Below are 22,073 nucleotides of genomic sequence, written 5' to 3' on the forward strand. Positions count from 1 at the left end.
CTAAACTGAAAAGTCTACATGAACACATTCCTAAGATGCATATAACCTACCAAAATTAAATGAAGATGACATCAACAGGCAGTGAGATTTTAAATAGTAATTTAAAACATCCCGATTTTAAAAAGTCTAGGCCTTGGTGAAGTCACTGATGAATTTTACCAGACCCTTGAAGAAAACCTAACATACCAACGCTTCTCAAATTGTTCCATAAAACAGAAAAAGGAGAAACACTGCTAAGCTTTTTAAGTGTCATGGTAACAAAACCAGAATAAAGACACAGCAAAAAAGACCTATCTCCCTTATTGACACATTCTCAATAGTACTTACAAAACAAATTCAAAAACACTTAAAAAAAAAAAAAAAGACCACCACAATCAGGTTGGCTTTATTCCAGAGATATAGGGATGAGTTAATATATATGTTAGAAATTACATAAATGGACTCAAAGACAAAAATAACATGATTGTCTTGATAAACCCAAAAACAAGGCGGGTTTTGACAAGATTCAATATCTATTTATGTTGTCTTGAAGAAATTCAGAATAGAAGGATCATATCTCAGCAAACCTACAGGCACAAGCATTTTAATGGGAGAACGCAGCATTTCCAGGAAAACCATAGAATTCAAGAAGGATATGCACTCTCTCAACTCTTATTCAATATAGCAGTAAAAGTAACGGGTGAATAAGAGATAAGCAGCGAAGTCAAACATCAAGGCTTAAGTCTATGCTAAAAAGCCTTGCCTCCTTACCTGGCCCCATAAGTCACCTTGGAAGGACAGAACCACCATTGTTTAAGAGAGAGGCATCAATAGCACCCTATCCTCAGATGGAAGCAATTACTGGTGAGGACAAGGCCAAAACTGTAGAGGTAATCATCTTTGAATGACTTCTTTGGACCACCTTTCAGAACCACACTTTAGCCAGGCCTGCTCAGTTATTCCTAACTCATGCTCCTTGCCTGAATTCTCAATCCAAAGCTCATGTCAATACATTAAAGACAAGACAGGTGTGGGGCACTAGAGCACTGTATGTTCTTTTCTCCTATGCAGCCACACTGAAGAAATCCAATCTGATTTCATCAAGCTCATTTCTTTAACTGAGTGTCTTGATGGGGACTGTATCTCATCTCTGAGGTCAATGGAGCCAGGACTTCTGCCCTAACAACTGCGGCTAAATATCTATATGCACTGTGACTATTTAATTCAAAATTAAGAGAAAAAGAAAAGGCAGGCCACTGGATAATGCTGTGTAACGATGTGATTTGTTTATTTAAAATGACTTCCCTCCCAAGTTGCCCAATGACTTATTTAAGCAGGCTTTTTTTTACTTTCATCTCAAACCATCCACACACCTTTTGTATTTTAACCATGAATGCTATTTTAACATTTGATTAATATCAGAGTCCAATACGCTGACCAGTGAGAAGGACAGATTTACATTAGACCCTTGGCAGCTATGGCAGATTCGTGGGATTTCGGTGATGGCAGATGCTCCTTCAGGCCCTGTATCCAATCTGCTGCAAGCCTAAAGCACTACACACCTCTGCTCAAGGCTTCTTTGTTGTTTTCAAAAGGTAAACCTGAATGTATTTTTGTCAGTATGCAAGTCCATGAGGCTATCTCCTATAGTTTTTCATATACCTTCTTCTGTTTATGTTCTGTTCTTGTTCTGTGGCCCAGATAGCCAGATGGCCTTAACTTTGTGTTATTCCTTCTGTCTCAGTCTCTCCACTGCTGATTGAAGACGATGATGATTATAGGTGTAAGCCAACTCATATGGCTTACCTGCAGTTGCATTGTTTTAGTTTTTCTTTATTTTCTTCCATTTACTTGTATTTCACCTGAATTTGCTACTTCTTTACCTATAAAGGGTAACATTCCACTCAAGTAAACACAACTTCATTAAAAATAAGCACAAACTCAACTATTCTTAATCTAATGCATCCCACTTAACACACAAGACAGTTTTCCTTGAGTTTTCCCTTATCCCTACCTTTAAAAGTCAACCATAAAGTCACACTTGAAAAATAAATGAATTTAAAAGGAACAAATATACATTTTGAAGACAAAAAAAAATGCAATGATCAAGACAATCTACTGTACAATTTGTCAAAGTGGACAGAGACAGCATGAAAACATCCATCTTCAAATATATCATTAGCACTACTCGCCTAAATAATAAGATCATTACAGAATACGTATTTCAGATCTGTACATCAGCTCCAAGAAAAAAATAAAGAGATGTAGGACAGGATGGGGAAGTAAAATGAAGGTTCTTCCCGGACAAAACTGTATGGGTACCAGGGATTCAAGATTAAACTTCTTAAACAATTTTTTAACAGAATAAAACAGAATGATGGTGTGAGGATACATCTCGGTTGTAGAATGCTTGCCTAGCATGCATGAGGTTCTGGTCCTGGGTTTAATGTCCAGGACCCCCTTAGGTGGGCAGAAGGAGGTTTCTTTTTTAGACAGAAACAGGATAGGGTATTTCTTAATAATGTTTACTAATTATATTAAGAAAAACTGGACATACTTATTCCACCCAGAGCCAAATGAATTCTTTTGATAATTTTGTCTCTCATATTACTAAAACATTACCAATTATTTGGGCCAACTTCATGTTTAAACTATTTTAACTGATTCACAAATGCAGAATTATCAAAGCTGAGTTACTTAAAATTTTTGAATCATCATGTTTGCATTTCCTTAGGCAAATCTGAGCAGCTGCTCTGACAGTGATATGATGGGAATAACTGAGACACTTAAAATCTTTCTCTTTAAAAACACATAATCTGTGTGATGCCAAGTAGTAAGTAGGTCACATCACACAGCTTCTTAACAAGGAAGAATTGTGTGCAGGCCTTACTAGGAGGAAAGAACTAGTAACAGCATGCACTGCCTGTTTTATCAGATATCCTACATAGCTTAAGAATGTAACAATAAACAAAAAGTGAAACTCATTATCATTTTACCAAAAAAACCAAACCAACCATAGAATAAAGGCAAATGAGCTTGGCGTGTGTTCCAGACATCCCACTATGATTCTGAACCAAACTTTAATACAAAGACATCTATATACAATTTCCATGACTGTCTATACTAGAAAGATACAGAGTAGATGAGGCGAGCATGGCCTACCTTGTCAAAGATAAATACCCACTTAAGTAAAAGACCTATTGCTGAAGTGCCTCAACTGACTACATCGACCCCTGCTGCTGCAGGTACCTAAGAAGTGATGGTCACTTACCACGACTTACTGTCTACATTTAGAGGCAAATGGGACGATGGATGTCTTTTCAAATCTAATACTTTATAGCTAATTACTGAAAAGCAATCCTAAATTTACTACCATTTAAAATTCTAAAGTTAAGATAACCTCATCATCTTTAAATACTGAGAATACAAAGGGCCCATACAAACTAGCTGTGTCAATTAGCCACTTCCTACTTTAACATTCAGTTGCTGTGCTCTTAAAATCTCTATGAGAGAAGCAGGAATTTTCCCTGTGTCTTTTGGCAATAGATTCAAAAGCAAAAGTTTCAGGCCTGTAAAACTGCATGAAGTCTGTGGTTTTTAAAGCTAAATTATTCATTATCTTGAATTATTATTGCACTCATATGTTGCCCGGAATATGTTTAGAAAAAAGGTAAGTAGGTCTACAAGCATTTGCTTTTCCTTATTAGATAAGCAAGCTCGCATAAAGAAAATCCAAAATGCAATTTAAATAAATCTATATATGTGTAACAATGTACCAACTTCTTATAGAATGAAATTCAACCCCAACACTACAAACCCATGAAGAACCAGAAAGGAATTATTGTATACAAAGTTCAGACTATTGACACATTCCACTTTGAGATCACTGTGCTAAAACAGCAATTCCTCAATATTTAAGAAAAATAGATTTTAGGAAAGAGACTCTTTCAAATCACTGAATACAATTTCTGTCATTAAGAGAAATAACTTATGCTTTTTTCTGAGATAATACATTCTAATGAAGTAATTCTGACTTCTAATAAACACTACATTTACAAGAGGAAAGGAATTATCAGTAGGCATTCTTCTTTTTTATTAAAGTTATTTGTCTCTAAAATATGTCAAGTAAGCTTTTAAAGACTCGGGAAGCGGAAGCTTCATGATCTTTTCTCTCAATAAGTTCTGAGGTGGTTCCTCACGCTTCATGGCTTCGCTGTGATCTTTTTCTTCTTCTTCTTTGCTGTCTTCTTCCATTTTTTCATCCTCTTCACTGTCTAGAGGCTGAGGGATGAGCTGATTACCTACAAATACGTAAGTGTTAATTCTCTGTTTAACTCTCTTCCTTTTCCTCTTGGGTGGAGCCCTCTGTGGAATTCCCCTGGCCTGCATCTCATCATTTATGAAGTTTCTAAGTGTGCGTCGGATGTAAATACGAGCCAAGTCTTGAAGATTCCGGACAGCACAAGGGGCTAAAAACAAACACAAAAATAAAAACATTATATAGTACTCACTTCTTCACAAACTTTAGAAAACATTAAACTATAAAAAACTGCTTTGAGCGTCCTTAAAACATGACTTAATGCATACTGAGCAGGGCAGAAAGTGCAGAAAAATGAGGTGAGCATCCATGCTGTCATCTATATGCATTCAGAGTCTCTGGAAGAACAAATAATAATTTAGAGACCGGATAAGGACAAAATGGTAAGTACATGAGAGATTTTACTCTTTTTTTGTTTGCTTGTTATAAGTGTGTACATGGGGAGGAGGGGCGGGATCACAACCATTGGTAACTAACTCTAGTTCCAAAGGATCTGACATCCTCTTTTATGATAGACCAGGAATGCTCATGTTGCACATGTATACATGCAGGAAAAAAAAACTCATACAAATAAATTAACAATGTAAAATTGTACTTAAGAAAATGAATAAACCATAGGAGACAAATACTTATCAGAAAAGCTCAATGCAACATTTCAATAGGTGCCTGAACTTTGAAGCTCTTGGGGGTACTCACATACGGGCATGTGCGTGTGTGTGTGTGTGTGGCTGGAAAGTCAGATAGAGAAAGGGAGGGAGGGAAGGGGAGAAAGAGAGAGGCAGAGACAATAAGCAAATGCACACACTTGTTCACAGCAAAGAAAAGTCAGATATAAGTTGTGAATAAACAGAGACCCCCAATATAAGAGGCACAGTTTTAAGACACTGATGCTTGCTTACATCAAATGCATCACAAAATGGAGGAAGAAGGGTCATAAAATCAAATGTACAAAATACCAAGTGTGCCTTCAATCTAAAATTGTTCACCAAATTACTTGTTAAACAATAAGCTGGACATATAACTCATTTAGATATATGACTGGTTTAAACTAGAAAAGTCCCTGAATACAGGGAGCTCACATGTGGAAGAGAGAAGTTAAAAAGACGGAGATGAAAAGGGGGGGGGGGGGAGGGAACAGGGATGTAAGCAAAACAAAGCAGCAGTCACATAAGGTATTGTAGCTTTCCACTAGCTGGTGGGAAAGGCCTCCCTGAGGAGACTGCTTTGCCAGAGTTCAAGAAGCTGAATCATCTAGCAGCCATGAAAATGATATGGGCAAAGAGAACAGCCAAGCCCTAACAGGTGATAAATGTGCTCAAGGACTGCCTACTGTGTAGCTGGTTGTGTTTGGAATAGCAGGTCAGCTGAACACTTGGGTGAACACGAGATATGGCTACACAGAGACTAAGGAGCAGGACAGAAGGGGAGAAACAGACAAAATGTTGATACATATAAGACACACAGAAACAAATTTGGTATGGGGGCTAAAAGGAAAAAAATCAAACTAAAATATCCAGTGTGCAGCTTGATCTTCTGGGCATGTGTCAAACACAAGCTCAACAGATACAAACAGGGGAGCAGGAGAAGGAAGTCCAAATGTGTTTGCTTGTTTGGAATCTGAGATATCCATCAGTATCTAAGAAGGCCATTTCAGGAGTAATATCAGCAATGCAGGAGACAAGAGGGTTGTTGGGACTTCCTCTGGCCTCTGTATGTATGTGCACAGAGCCATGCACCCTTACACATGTGTATATGCATACCACACACACAAGTTTATGTCTTTACTATAAAGGAATTTTACTTTACCTATAATTTTACTATAAAGGAATTTTAATTCAACAATATGACTGTTCTGGAAAGGCATCACATCTGAAGACCTTTGAGGTCTTTGTGTCTGGCTGAAATACAGACACATCCTCAGGACATACCTTTAATCCCAAACAATGATGTCTAATTGAGGGACAGACAAAGTGATGTATCAGATAAAGATCACAAAATAGGATATGCCCAACTCTCATGAGAACAAAGAGGAAAGAGAGGCTACTAAAGAGTGCGCAGCACAGAAAAGGGGAGGGGGGGGAGAGGCAGTAGTTTTACCAGGAGAGTTTTACAGAGAGAGGGTGAATCTAGAACAAGCTAGACACAGGTGAAGATAGAACAAGCCAGCAAATGACAAAGAGCCATAAGATTAGAACAGATTGTCAGAGTTAGTTTGAAGTCAAGCAGAGCAATTCAGTTAAAAGATAAGAGAAGCCAATCTGAACTGATCAGGTTGGAGAGAAGTGTGCCATAACAGCTGAGTTGAACAAGCCAGCCATGGTTCAGAATGAGCTAGAGAGGATGAGCTTATTCAGCAGTGAGTCTCAGAGGCTGAAAACATTCTAGGCCTAGAATAGATAGTACAGAGGCTAGAGCTTCCAGGACTAGGCCTAGGTTAGAGACAGAGGCAGTAAGCCTCCTCAGAGACAACACTTACATCAGATGAATAAAAGTTACTTTTATATTTACAGCCAGAGCTACAGAGACAATCTGTCTCATAAAAATAAACAATTACCACAATAACAAAATTAAGGGAAAGATTAAGAAAAGTCATTTGTTTAAGTACAGAACATTCTGGTTTCCCTTATGCTAACTTCAAATATTAAAGACATTTTTAAAATATTAACTCCACAAAAACCAATGTGATAAAATTTTATAATTTATTATGTATTCTCTGCCTCTGAACTTAAACAAGATACTCTTCTTTCTGAAAATTTGAATCATATTTCTATGGTTTTATATGACATATAAACCATGTGAACATCAAACCATGGAAAGGAATATGATTTTAAGTCAAATAAATATCAAAGGAAAAATTGTCACTTCATTTTAAGGTGCTGAATATGAGCAGTTTTATTGTTGCCACATCCATTTGGTACAGAGTTTACACATGTATTGTTTTTAGGAGCTTGGGGACCAATGTTCTAGTCTATTCTAATTCCCTGTCAGTAACAGAATAATGTTCTATGAACAAAGATACTGTGATTCTTATTAACAGAAAGAGAAACTTGTTCTGAATCTCCATTCTTCTATGAAATTTCAGCAAATAGGAATCTTAAAAAAGGTTTTTCATTGTGTGATCATTATACAAAGTTGGGGGGGAGGGTAGCAACTCCCAGAATTCTCAACTTGCTTTTGGAGACTGTTGATATACAGAAAGAGTTAATATCAAAAAATGTACCTTTGTCATGAGATTAACTACTGGCTCTTGATGCCAACCCAATTTTATCAATCTTCTCCTTCCATCTCCACTCAAATTATTTCTATTGAAAATATATTTCAGAGGGGAGATGGATTGTTTTAATTTGGCCCTGTACATTACCACTGATCCTACTTCACCAACGTATCTGTCTGCCTACTTCCCTCACACCTTTCTTTCATTGTGTGTATGATGATGTGTGTTATTTGTATGTGGATGCACACATGCAACAACACATGTATGGAGGCCAGAGGAAAGCTTTCGGGAGTTGGTTTTCTACTTCTACTGTGGGTTCCTGTATTCAAATTCAGATCACTAGGCTTTGTTCTGCAAATACCTGTGGCCACTAAGCCTTCTGTCTGGCCTTAGTTGAATTTATTTCTAGTTTATATTCATATATACACAACCAATACCCAATAGTGACTGTCTTATTTGCCATTTCTATTTTTGTGGAGGTGAATGGAAACTGATAACTTACAGCACATCGTCCATGCCAATTCTCAGTTACATTAGGATGTAATCATAGTCATAGCTAAGACTTATAAAAGCTAACCTAAAGCAAATGTCAGATAAAGAAGAAAATAGATGCTTCTAGAACTGTGAAGCTTTCAGGAGCAAAGCTTTTCCATGGCTACTGTACAAAGCTGAAGAGCCTAACAAAAAGAAATGTGCTCATACACAAAGCACCACAGGCAGAATGTGCCATAGAGCTTTCTTTTTTTTTTTTTAACTTTCCATTGGGCTACAAAAAGCTAAGGTGTAAAGAATAGCTTCAATTCGGTTGGAATACTGTGAGGAAAACTGGCTTTATCTTGATACTCCTTCTTTTCGCTGGTAATTGAAGTCGGTTCAGTTAGTGTAGAATGGCATGGGTACACAGACTTCATCAAACAACCATAAAACTTGTATAAGCGACACTCAATTGATTGGACACCCAGCACAAATCCTGTTTTAAGTAGTCTGGAAGGATGTAAATGCTGCAGCACAGTAACTTCTAATTTTTAACAGACCAAATCTTCTTTTTCTTTAACCATTCTTATTTTTAGTTTTTATGCTGTATGTGGATATTTTATATGCTTTTTTGTTATTACCAAAAATATAAAATAAGCATATTTTTAAAACTGGTTAAGAACAGTTTATAAATTATAAATATTTCAAAATTTTTCACAACTGAGAGCTTAGTTTCTTTCTAAATGAGATTAATTTTTAATAGACACACAGGGTCAAAATGGGTGATTTTTATAAATCCTTACAAGCAGTCATGATGTCTTCATAGCATTCTTCAGGATCCAGGTGAAGAAACCTTCAAGCCACTGATAGCCCCAGAAAGTGACACTTACCACACCACAGGTCACAAAGGTCTCTGCAACTTCTCTCTCAGTTTTCCCAGGAAGAAAATAGCTTGTGGTTTGAGTGCGTAAAACAACAAAGCCCAAACATAATAGTAGGCTGTGCTCACCCATGCCTGCTTCCTGTAACTGGGTGGACAAGTCTATCAGAACTATGCAAAGCTATCTCTTTCCCTCTCATTGACCTTGCTCAGTAATGAAGTTGAGAGCGCCAGCATTAAGCAGCATTAAGGTACCTAACGTTAATGGATTAAACAAGTAAGACTTGGCTTTTTACTAACCATTACCACAGGCCACATACTAAGCCAAGTAATTTGGGGATATTATGCTTGTAATTTTTTAAATCATTTCAATAGTTCCAATGTCATATGGCTCATAAGAAAACCAAACAAGTACTGAGAATAAAATGAACTTTGTAGCCATATTCAGTGGTGCACGCCTATAATCCTAGCACTTGGGGAGACAAGAGGCAGGTGGATCTCTGTGATTTTGAGGTCAGCCTAGTCTACAAAGTGAGTCCAGGACAGCCAAGGCTATATTTAAAAAAAAAAAAAAGAGCTTTTTGTATAAAGCCAAATTCCTATAAAATAAAATTGAATCAGAGGTTCATTTGTAGTTTAGTTTTCTATTTAATATTTAACAAAACCATGACATATTCAAAGCCAGTTAATGGTAGTCACTCTCTCTCTCTCTCTTTCTCAAGGCCTTCTAAGTCTGGGTCAGATACCTACTATATTCTCCTTGAGACTTTATTTTCTTGGTTTCCAACATCCCGCACACCTAGATCCCTTAACTAAGGGCCTAAAACTTTAGATAAAAATTTAGAGATAAAACAGGAAGTCACAGGTCCAATTCAAAATCCTCTTCTCTACCTTTATCTCTAGTACCCTAAGGTGATTTAATCTATTTCTTGTCCAAGTACAGCTTAGGACACCATCTTTACACTGAAGATTCTCAACTGATACTTCATTTGTGTAATAGGTTTGGGCCCAAATGGCTTCCGGACACTTGTATACTCACAGGCATCTCAAACATAGCCTACACCTCCTTCCAAACAATGTAACACAGACAATCTCAGCTAGTCATTAAAGAGAAAGCCAATTCTTTTTCCTCCACCCACATTCCTCACACTGGTATGTTTCTGCCTTCAATCAATTCTATCCACACCCACATCAACTCTCTTCACAATAACTAGCCTACTTCTGCCCTTTCCTTTCACAATAGCTAGTCTACTTTCCTGCTTTCCTGGTGATGATTGATCCTCCGCAGCCCCTAACATGCTCCTCATCTTGAACCTCTTAATCTCTTCATGAGCCTAACCTTTTGTAGTCAATATCCCTGAAAGATTCTGCCACTCAGTGTAGTAGACTTGTCTACAGTCCCAGCAGTCAGAAGGTGAAGGCATGAAGAATAGGAGTTCAAGGCCATCATTGACTTTACAGTGAATAGGAAACCTTCCCTCAAAAAAAAACAAGTCAAAATATAAATGATGGTACCCCTGAACTCTTGACCAAGCAGGTTCTTGTAATAGCATTCTCAGCAAATGGCCTTGCTTCCTACCACCCTTAGAAATCAGATGCTCTTCCCCTGTAAGAAGGAACCCAACTGAAGCCATTTTGAGTAAAACTTCCATTTGAATAGGTTTCAAACATAGTTTAAGTTCTCAAGACCTCCCTAGGTAACTGACATCCTGCTTGGCTGAGAGAGATATGTACATAGGTAACTAACATCCTAGTTGGCAAGTTGAGACATGAAAACTAGTCAAGTCGCCCCACTGCAGTTGAATAAGTCAACCAATGAGGACAAGATAGATGGACCACACAGGGAAATGTCCCCAGGAAAGTCCCCTATCTCTGAATCGTGATTGGTAGAAAACTGTAACTGTAACTTGGCACAGATGTTTGTGGTTTTCAGGCTTAAAAGCTCTGTAACATTCTGGCTCAGGGTCACAGTTAAGATCTTAAGTCTGTTCTGTATCCCTGATTGATCAGTAGGGGCTTGATCACATAATACCAACTTGGTATTTGAGTTGTGCTGAATCTAAGCAGACCCTGTTACACCACAACCAGTTACTTTGTACCACATCACAAACTAGTAAGCCCACAGTTGGTATCCTTTTCTTCTTAGGTTTCGGGAAGGAAGCTACAGTGTCCCATTCAACATAAAGATTTTTTATTCTTAAGGGAAGAATAGTAAATCTCCTCTTGCATTAATTCTTTATAACTATATGATCCACTAAATCCCAAAAATGAGTGAAATCCCATCAGTGACAACTCATTCTGTGAGTTCAAAGATGTACTTACGGAGCCCCACAGAATCCGGTGTGCCATTATCATTCTTACTAGGTTGCACTAGTGGTGCAAAGGAGACGGCAAGGATATTTTTGCTCTCCCAAGTGTTTTGTCCAGTCCGCATAATCTGTGTTAACTATTTGGAGCGAAACAAGAAAGAAGCACTGTGATTACCTTAATGTCAAACTTTTACATGGATAATTGCCAACGAGAAGGTAACAATTAAATGCAACCAAGTTATTTCCATTTACAATCTACCACCCACTCCACAGAATATGCATATCTGGTACTTTTAGTTTGGCCAAGAACCTGTAGTTGAAGAGCTCACAGAACCCAGTGTAGAACCTACCACTATTTTTTAACTAAATGGTCATAGTAAAAAACCGTCCATTATGAGTTAAGCTTTCAGTCCTTATCAGACTCACATTTTGGCAAACTCCAGAGTATAAGTGTCTGTGGAGTACTCAGCCATAAATGGGACGTCTATATCACACTTTCCCATACCCGCAAGTCTCAAGGAATATCACAATAAAGAGGGCAGAAAAAAATTTAAGACCTCAGGGGTCATGGAGCATTGCTAGAAAACAGTGTTTTCTGGACCTGACAGGACCTTGGCACCCACTGGCTCACAGCAGCTGCTTGCCAAAATTTCAGCATTGGCAGAAGGGCCTCAGGAAGCTCCACCCATGACTGATGTAACTACTGACTACTAGAAAATGGAAAGTCAGTTTACTTTAGGGATGGAGTCCTTGTTAGGTTGACCATTCTCCAGTAGATGGCCCTACACCACTGTACATGAGCAGCAGCTTCTACAGGTACCACTACAGATCTGTACACAACACTGTCTCCCCAAACAAACATCTGAAATAGGTCCAGTCACTTCGTGAGTGCACTGTTAAAGAGACGATACTTTCATTACTATACTACTAAACTCACTTTATGCTCTTATATAGCAGCAATAAAAGAGATTCTAATTCTAACTTTAATTTGACACCACAAACAAACACAGTCAGGGCCAGAGAGAGGGTTTAGTTCATAAAGGTGCTTGCTGGCAAACCTGACATGTGGCTTTCATCTCTGAGACCTATGTGGCAGGAGAAACCAACTCTAACAAGCTATCCTCTGACCTCTACACATGCTCTGTGGCATGCTTCCATACACTCATCCTAACATGATAAACAAATGTAATTTAATGTTTTTAATAACCACAAAAATGTTTATCTATTCAGAAAACATCTATTTTAAAATGCCTATTATCCAAGACACATATGTACTAAGACACCAAAGTCCTGAATTACAGGCTAGCTTGAGTTACATAACAAAATCCTGACTCATGAAATACAGATCTTCAAATACATCATTAAAGGAAATCAAACAAGTGAATGATTTTAAGTGTAAACCTTGGAAATTTTCAAGTAAACCAAAGAAAGTGCATGTACCATGTGTATGTGGTTTCAAAACTGCACACTGGGCTCTCTTCTCCACACCCCTTCAAAATGATACACGCATGTCTATTCTTTCTTTTACTATATGTGCCATGTGTTTGTGTGTGTGTGTGTGTGTGTGTGTGTGTGTGTGTGTGTGCATGCACGCGCGCAGTATGCATGCATGCATGTTTCTATGTGTTGCTGGAGATGGAACTCATAGCATCACCTGATAGGCAAGCCATCTACCACTCAAACACATACCTGTTCCTTCTAGAAACATCTCTAATAATGTTTAGCATTGTAATCTACTGAGTCATCTTTCCAGTCCCTCAATAGAATGTGTTTTTTTTTTAAATCACTTGTTTTATGTATGAAGCTAAGCACTTGAAGCCAGTCACAAACCAAACCTAACATGTTACAGGAAGAGGACATGCATTCATTCAATCACACACCTTCCAAATGAAAACCTGGGTGAGGCTGACTATTAAATGGGCTCTAGTTTCCCATGACACTTCCTCTCTGCAGCTGCTGTGCTTAATATATTTAAGGATCTCTTTCAAGCTTCTTTCTCTGCACATACATAGATCTGTAGACTTGTTTCTTCTTCAAAAGTTATAATGTAGTCTTTCCTAATTCCTAATTCCCAAGGTCACACCTGTCCTGTGACAAAAGCAGGACAGTGAAGGTACCTGATCCTCTATAGGCATGACCAGGATGCCCCCAACTTTGAGTAAGATCTTCATGTAGTTTTCATGGTCTTTCTGGACACCGGCTCCACAGTAAATTCGGTCATACTGATGACTGTCAGAAGCTATCTGAAGGCAATTACCCACCACAAATGCGGGTTCACAGAATTCAAATCTGTGTGGGAAAACAAACATTTAATTTTGTTTAAACATTACCACTTTGGCAAATTCTCATAACCCTGTCCTTGAAAAAGCAAGGCTACCAAAATTAATTTTAAGATAAAATACAATTAGAAATTTCTATTTAAAAATATGTGTGAGGTTTAACATTCATCAAGTATATCATTTTGTCATCTGTGGCACAACATACAAGGCATGATCCTATTCAGGCCATACGAAATTTTACTTAGGGCATAGAAATAAATAAAATGAGAGGCCCATCCAACAACAATCTTGAGATGTCCCCAAAATGATGTTCAAGGATAAAAGTCAGCGATAGGGAAAGGCTTTCGCTTTCTTTTCAGATACTTAGAGCCAACAGAAAGGAGAAGGGCTCATTCAAAGATTCCTCCCTATGCACTACTGTTGCTGACAGAAACAGTACACAATTTTGACAAAGAGACAAATACCAATCTACTGGCCATGACCCTTGCAACCATGAAGATCAGAATGGTTTTCCTAAAATTTACGGCCAGGCAACTTACAAGATTGGGACAGAAAGCAAATGAGTGATGATTTTCCTAACTGTGCTTCTATGGTTTTGTTAATTGACACAAAAAATGTGGTTTCAAGGTTTATCCAACCAATACTTCTATTTAGAAAGCTGGCTCCCGGTAATATGCTACCTTATATAGACTTTTGAGCTTATTTCTTAAATTCTGCCAACAAAGTGGAAAACAGACTATATAAAATTAAAAGCTTGATGTAAATGCAATCTTTTTCTCCCCTTAGACCTTGAACTCACTATATGGCCCAAGCTAGGCTCAAACTCCTTCAAGTCCTTCTGCTTCAGCCTTTTAAGTGTTTGAGTTAAGGTGTATTCCCCCATTCTCAACCTTTAAGTTGATAGTAATAAAATCATACAGAAAGATTAAGCCATTATTTACAAATGAAATAATTTACAGTGAGAGCTTGGTAAAACATTGAAGGATGACTAAATGATTTCAATCAGAACCAATTTTACTTTATAAAACATATCCTGCCCTTTGATAGTTAATAGTGAACTTACTACATATTACGTTCTCATTAAAATTCACTAAAACATGCGTCACTGATCATACATTTAAAGAGAAGTCCACTCAGTTTTGTACCCCGACTTTCTTTCCTTACTTTCATTGTACATGGGATTAAAGGGAAACAGGAAAGGGTTAAAAGAGCTGGGAGATAGGAGTTAAAAAACAGTGCACACTATACTGTCATCTCCACACCTTCACACTGAGCCAGGCATGTCCTGGATTGGTTGACTGTATGACTGATTGATTGACTGATTGACTACTTTAAGTGCCATCTCCCTGAATTTTTCAGAATATCCTTCCATCATTTTGTTCTCCTTCAGAGAAGAAGGGGACACTATGCTTTGGATAGACAGGGTGTGTTTCCTTTAATGTAACTATGTGCTGTAAGTTGGTTGCCAAGTATGGCAACGTTGCGAGGTAGTGAAATCTTTAAGAGAGCCTTGGTAGGAGGTAACAAGCATTTCAAAGGGATTAACTCCCATGTCACTGAGGTGAGTTAGGGTCCACAGAACTAAGCAGTTGTTGCAAAGCTAGATCACATCAAAAATGGTGTACAGTATTCCCAAATATCTGCTGATCATGAGATGCTATCTAGTCCTGTCCTGATGCATGCCCTGAGGTCCCACAAGGTAGCTTGTGTTCTGTTACAAAAACAAAGACAGACGCCTTACTCTGCCGCAGCATGTATACATTTCTCTGAAGGTAAATGGAATTAGTTGCCTCTAATTTCATGTGAACCATGATGAAGCATTCCTGCGTCTGTGTGTGGTGCTGCTTTGCCCAAATGCTCTTCATTGGCCACCTGCTAGTAATGAATGTCTACTATCCTTCTAACTTACACTTAAAGTATCAGCTGCACAATGAAATCTTAGTGCTTAAAAGTATTAAGTTACCTATATTAGGTATATTTATTCTTTCAGAGACAAGCTTATATAGCCTGTAAAATAGAGTCAAAATGTAATTTCTTTTTAGGTTTATTTATTTTATCATTGTATGTATATAAGTGTTTTGCCTTTATGTACAGTATGTACCACATGCATGTTTGGTGCCGTTGGAGGCCAGAAAGGGCATCTGGATCCCCTAGAACTGAAATTACATATGGTTGTAAGCCATCATGTGGGTGCTGGAAATCAACCTGGATCTGTACAAGTGCAACAGGTTCTCTTAACCAGCGAGTCATTGCTCCAGCACCAAAATGCTCTTTTTAAAAACTTACTCCCCGTTAGTTCTGTCTGAAAATCTCCATTCTTATAAAAACCCAATTTAAATACTAATTTATATTACTCCTATAAGTTTCAGATGTACAAATTTTTTTAAAATATCAAAAGTTTTTAAGTTATTAAAGTTATTTTACAAACCTATTAAAACATACATACACAGTTTTGAAAGCTTCCTATTAACTAAAATACAAGACAGCTTATAGAACTAATATCTAAGAAAACATCATTAGAAGTAAGGAACTTATGATTAAAACAACAAAATATTATTCATGAATTTTGTGCCTGATTTTAAAATTGTGTGCCTATCCACAAGTTCTCCCAAAAAGCACACACAGTCTAACTTCAGCTATGAGTACTCACTGCAAACACAAGCAAATCCAAGATAACCACTAAGCAATTCTGCTCATTACAACCCACTTTACAGTTGTGATGATGCTTTAACATTTAGAGGAAAGGAATATGATGCCTTAAGAATGAAGATAAAAGAAAACAGACAGACCCAGAGGTCAGAAGCTTCCTGTGAAATTAACAGCTGTGATCTGAAAGGTCAGGCAGTACTGTCCAGAGCCAGACTATGCAAGATGGCAGCCATTAACCACAGACCTAAGCCCTTAAAATGTGGCCAGCCCAATTGTGAGTTGCGCTGTATATAAAAGTCATAGAAATTTTCAGACTTTCTACAAAAGGTATACTATTTCAATAATCATTTTACATCGCATACCAATAGACAATGTTTACACAGTTACATCAAAGGACAAAACTCTACACAATTGGCATCTGCTTGTCTTACACAGACAGGTGTTACAATAACTTTCTCCTTAAAATACTTTTTTCCTATGGAATATTTTCCTGTTTTTTGTTGTCTTTTGTTTGTTTTGTTTTTTACATCCCTGAATATGTCTAAGTGTAACTACATTTCTATCATCAATTACCCTCCCCATGCATTTATTCAATTAAATAAAACAAGTAAGAAATATATATTTTACATTACTTTTCCTAACTACCAACTCTGAAAAAGAACTCTAATTACAAACTAAATACAATAATCACAAAAATCAAGATCTAAAGAGAATCTTGCCTAGAAATAAAGTTACAGGGAAAGTATATGCCCCCTGCACTCTATAGTGACGTAATGGTTCACAGATCATGATGCTGGTTGGTAAACACCCCCTGCACTCTATAGTGACATCATAATGGTTCACAGATCATGATGCTGGTTGGTAAACGCCCCCTGCACACTATAGTGACATAATGGTTCACAAATTATGATGCTGGTTGGTAAACGCCCCCTGCACTCTATAGTGACATAATGGCTCACAGATCATGATGCTGGTTGGTAAATGCCCCCTGCACTCTATAGTGACGTAATGGCTCACAGATCATGATGCTGGTTGGTAAACGCCCCCTGCACACTATAGTGACATAATGGCTCACAGATCATGATGCTGGTTGGTAAATGCCCCCTGCACTCTATAGTGACGTAATGGTTCACAGATCATGATGCTGGTTGGTAAACGCCCCCTGCACTCTATAGTGACATAATGGTTCACAGATCATGATGCTGGTTGGTAAATGCCCCCTGCACACTATAGTGACATAATGGCTCACAGATCATGATGCTGGTTGGTAAACGCCCCCTGCACACTATAGTGACATAATGGCTCACAGATCATGATGCTGGTTGGTAAACGCCCCCTGCACTCTATAGTGACGTAATGGTTCACAGATCATGATGCTGGTTGGTAAATGTCCCCTACACTCTACAGTGATGTAATGGTTCACAGATCATGATGCAGGTTGCTAACTGCAGCATTAAATGTATCTTGTCCCAACATATGAAAAACCAAATTAACTCTTGGCTTTGGTGTCATTTAACTGAATATCTAAAGCCACGCTCATTATTCTAATAATAACTTGAATGTTTCTCCTTCTAATGGAGATATGAAGGAGTCTATTTACCTCAATGTGTAGACAAAGCCATCATTTTGGGAAAAAAATTCCATCTCTAGTGTTCACTAACAAAAACGAAATACAGACTTCTAATTCACTTACTTACTAAACCTTAACATACTAACTTCTTTATATAGGACACTTAAATTTGAAAGTCTAGTGGAATTAGAAAATATTCCAGGCCTGGTGAGATGGCTTAGAGAGTAAAGGCACCTGATGACCTGGGTTTATCCTCAGAACCACATGGTGCAGGAAAAGAACGGATTCCCACAAGTTGTTCTCTGACCTCTAAGTCCATGTCTCACGCACAAAAAAATAAATAAAAACATACTAAGAAATTATTTAAATCCCAAAATATTGTACTATTTCTCTTTATAAAAATTTCAAGATACATTGAAATTGTGAAAAATGTTGGCAATAAAAACACAAAGAAAATAAAGAATATATAAATCAAATATACAATAAAGAATCACCAAAATTTATAACGATGTCAATAATTTTAAAAAACAGAAAAAAATATAAATGTCTCCCAAAGTATTCCCCACTCAACCATTATTTATTATACTTAATATTATGGTAATCTTTCCTACCTGTAATACATGGATTTTTCACAATTGGTTAAAAAATTCCAAAATTGTATACTGTTAAAATTTTAAAGCCTTACATATGGATAGAGATTAACTTTTTGAACAAAGCACCTGTAGGTGCTTCTTGGTAGCATGCAACGAAGAATCTGAAATGCCTTAGTAATGTCACGATACCTTTACCATAGCATCCATGAAATAAATTCATACCAGTCAGCTGGAGAATAACTACTAGAGCCCACTGCTGGCATTGCCCCAGCTAAATTGTGGCATATGTTTATAGATATGCTCATTAACATACATGATGAATAAGTAAATAACTGAGTCAAGACATAGATGGTGTTTGTTAACAGTGTTATATTATTAACCGGATATAACTCCTATTGATTCTTCCAGGAAAGTAGAAAATTTAAAAAGCAATTCTCTTTTAGTTCTTCACTATTTCAGAAGATGTACCACATCAAAGTTGCTTAAAATACAGAGGCAAAGCACATTTTAAATCTTAACAGAAATTTCTGTGTACACTTAACAGCAATTCCTAGAAGACTGTAGCAATGAACGTCCAGAATGTCTGTATATAAAATGGCACTATGAATACTGATTAATTATACATGTAATTCAAGTTAGGATATAATGAATTAGGAAACCCAAATTCTATCTTTTCACATAAAACACGCATCACATGAAACCTGAGAAATGTTAACTAATCTACCAAAATAATAGATAAATATATGTGGTTATATTTAAGAATGGCTCAGGTATTCTCTCCTAGTTTTTATATTAGATGTGTCTTAAAATGTTGTACCTAAGTTAAAATTGCAGACATTTTACTTTTAGCAAATTCCCAAAACAAAATATCCAAATAAACTTGCTTCCCTGAGTCACACTACCAAATATAAAAGTTATCTGTATATGGGGCGGAGGAGAGTCCTGAAGCTGGTAAAATATCCACAAATTTATTCATGTAAGGTTATATTACCAATACCTGAAAACACAATGGCTGGTCTGAGATTCTCACACAGGAAAACACTTCACTTGCTCTTACTAAGCTGTACACCGAAAACCATTCATAGAAGAATGCAGAACATACAGACATCTTGGCTGAGAACATAAACACTTGCCCAAAGAAGACCAGTATTCCAATCACTTACCTTAGCAATGGCTTTCTTTACAGGTGCATGTTGGGCCATCTTCATCTTCAGATGGACAGATGATTGCGTTCACAGCAGGGACCTTGCCAACTTGCCCATATAATTCTTTTGAAAAGCAGCTAGGAGACAGGGTGACCTAGCCTTGCCCTGTGGCTTCCCTCTTAGACGGATAGTCTAGGTCTAGGAGCTGACTGAGAGTAGAAAAAACAACATTCCCCTTCAATACACTGTGAGGCTGGGCCAGCAATTGCGCACCTAGCTTAACTAGGTGCCAGCGGACACTGTCATTGAATTGTAGACAATTATTCCAATGGAATAAAGGAATTTCAAGGACCTGGGGAAGAGTCCTACCTTGTTCTCATATCTCATCCAAAAGAAATTGACAAATGAATCACAAATCTTTTTCTTAAAACATTTCATTAAAATACAGTTTGAGTCTTAAGAGCTATAGCAACTTTGTTAAAAATAAGACAAACTTTAAACATTTCTGCTGGGGTGAAAGCAAGGGAAATATTAAACTCTTGATCTCCAAATACACCATTCAAATCCCTTATTATCAATAACTAAACTGCTGAATGAAAATTAGAAAACAGAGACTTTACCTTTTCAAGTGTTTTCCCTTCCAACTGCATCAGACTCATCTTAGGACAATTCAGGCATTATTTGAAGTAAATGTTAAATAAAGTGGCTTTCCTTGTTTGTTTGTTTGCAATGAATAAACAAACCCGAATTACTGTGGCACTGTAGAAATCCACAGTACTGAAATGGTCCCTAAATGTTCTAGAGAAAATCTGACAGCTAAGTCATTTAAAGCCACTGATTTTTTCCACATAGATGTTAATATTAGAATTGACAGTTCTTTTACAATGTTTTTATTTATTTTTTGGTTTTTGATTTTTTGAGACAGGATTTCTCTGTGTAGCCATGGCTGCCCTGGACTCACTTTGTAGACCAGGATGGCCTTGAACTCACAGTGATCTGCCTGCCTCTGCCTCCGGGATGTTCAGATTAAAGGCGTGTGCTACCATGCCCAGCTTAAGGATTCTCTGTCCTCAAACAATCTGACTGTCTTCTATCACATTAAAATTTGTCTAGCAAAGTCTGGCGGTTCACACCTACAGTCCCAGCACTGTAGAAGCTAAGGCAGGAGGATCACAAATTTGAGGGCGATCGGAGCAACTTAACAAATCCCTGTTATAACAAAACAAAACAAAATGAAACAAAAGGGAGGAAGGAAGGAATAAATGCAGGGAAAAAAAGCAATGCTTTTAAGACAGGGCTTGACTCTGCAGCTAGGTTAGCTTGGAGCACTCAGTAATACTCCTGCATCAATCTCTCAAGTGCTGGGACTGCAGGTATGCCTCATCACAATCAGTTAAAAATCATATTTAAAAATGGCTGAGGTTGTAGTTTGGTGGCCCAATGATCTAGCATGTATCCTCAGTATCACTGAGAGAAAAAAAAAAAAAAACTGCTTACAACTTGCAATAATTTATATAAAATTATTTCTGGACTCTTTTAGTATATCAAGATATACCAACAACTGAAAAGTATAAATTAATTACAAAAGCAAAATAACTTCAATACAATTCTCTTAAAGATAACATAAGAAACTACTCCAGTGATAAAACTAAATACAGAAGCAGTTAATTTTCAACTACAAATCACTGTGGAAAATAAACCTTTGATTAGTTGTAAGTAAAACCAGGACACTAATTGTAGCCATGTATCACTTATATCATTTAAAACTACAAAAGATGAAGAATGCATTGTCTTTCACTCATCTTCCCCTCCAATAACGCCAAGCTGTCCTATCTCAGTTGACAGTGCCTGATTCTTACCTCAAGGAAATACATGATGCACATAAAAGTGCTGCTTTACATTTCATAATGAGTGCTAAGTGGCTAGGCTATAGTTTATTGGTAGCACCTCATTTCTAGAAAGAAATAATAATGATGATGATGATGATGATGATGATGATGATAAATTTTAACTGGCCAGAGTCTAAAATAGACCTTCCTAATGCTGTGACTCTTTAAAACAATTTTTTTCTTGGGTACTTCATAACTGTTTTGCTACTGTTATTAATCATAATGTAAATATCTGATATACAAGATATCTGATATGCAACCTGTCAAAGTGATCGCAACCCATAGGTTGAGAACCACCAGTCTAAGACAACAGATTTACTTACTGGTCTGACTACACACTACTGTTTTCATTATCTATGACTCACATGTGTTCAGCTACAAGAATATGCAAACTCTACTCATTTGGCTACAAAGAAGCATTTCCAAAACCCTCTCTCTAGTCATCTTGAGGGATGAGGTACACTCTACTGACCTAAAGAGACAAATCAACTGTATACACACATTTATATGTATTAAGTCAAACTCTTCTATGAGGTCAAAATTTACAACTCAAGCTTCTCTAAGATGCTCTCCCAAGTACTTACAACTGGACAAATGTATTTTGCTTACTGCATAAATACTGTTTTGAAGTAAGCTGACTCAAAAAATTAAAAAAAAAAAATGAAGTAAGCTGACTCCCCCAACTTCCTCCTCCTCTTGTTGACTAAATAAAAATGGTCTTTGTGCTCACAGGTAAGCACTGGGGACCACAGATTGTAAAAGATGTGGGGATGT

General features: G+C 37.2%; 1 protein-coding gene across 4 annotated transcripts in view; it reads right to left on the minus strand.

Moving 5' to 3' along the window:
- Positions 1-1,243: 1,243 nt before the first annotated feature.
- PCMTD1 (protein-L-isoaspartate (D-aspartate) O-methyltransferase domain containing 1) overlaps positions 1,244-22,073 on the minus strand; it is a 73,831-nt gene continuing 53,001 nt past the window's right edge. For 3 of the 4 annotated variants that reach the window (XM_084784750.1, XM_084784748.1, XM_084784749.1), the window contains 3 exons: positions 13,292-13,463; positions 11,188-11,311; positions 1,244-4,448 (listed from right to left, as the gene is read on the minus strand). In XM_084784750.1, the coding sequence (XP_084640876.1) occupies positions 4,081-4,448; positions 11,188-11,311; positions 13,292-13,463 (664 nt within the window). In that variant the 3' untranslated portion in view covers positions 1,244-4,080. Of the gene's footprint in view, positions 4,449-11,187; positions 11,312-13,291; positions 13,464-19,428; positions 19,620-22,073 lie in introns of all 4 variants that reach the window. The other variant, XM_084784751.1, reaches the window with a different exon arrangement.

The sequence above is a fragment of the Acomys minous genome, assembly GCF_964271855.1.
Source record: "Acomys minous genome assembly, chromosome: 1".
NCBI classification, from domain to species: domain Eukaryota; kingdom Metazoa; phylum Chordata; class Mammalia; order Rodentia; family Muridae; genus Acomys; species Acomys minous.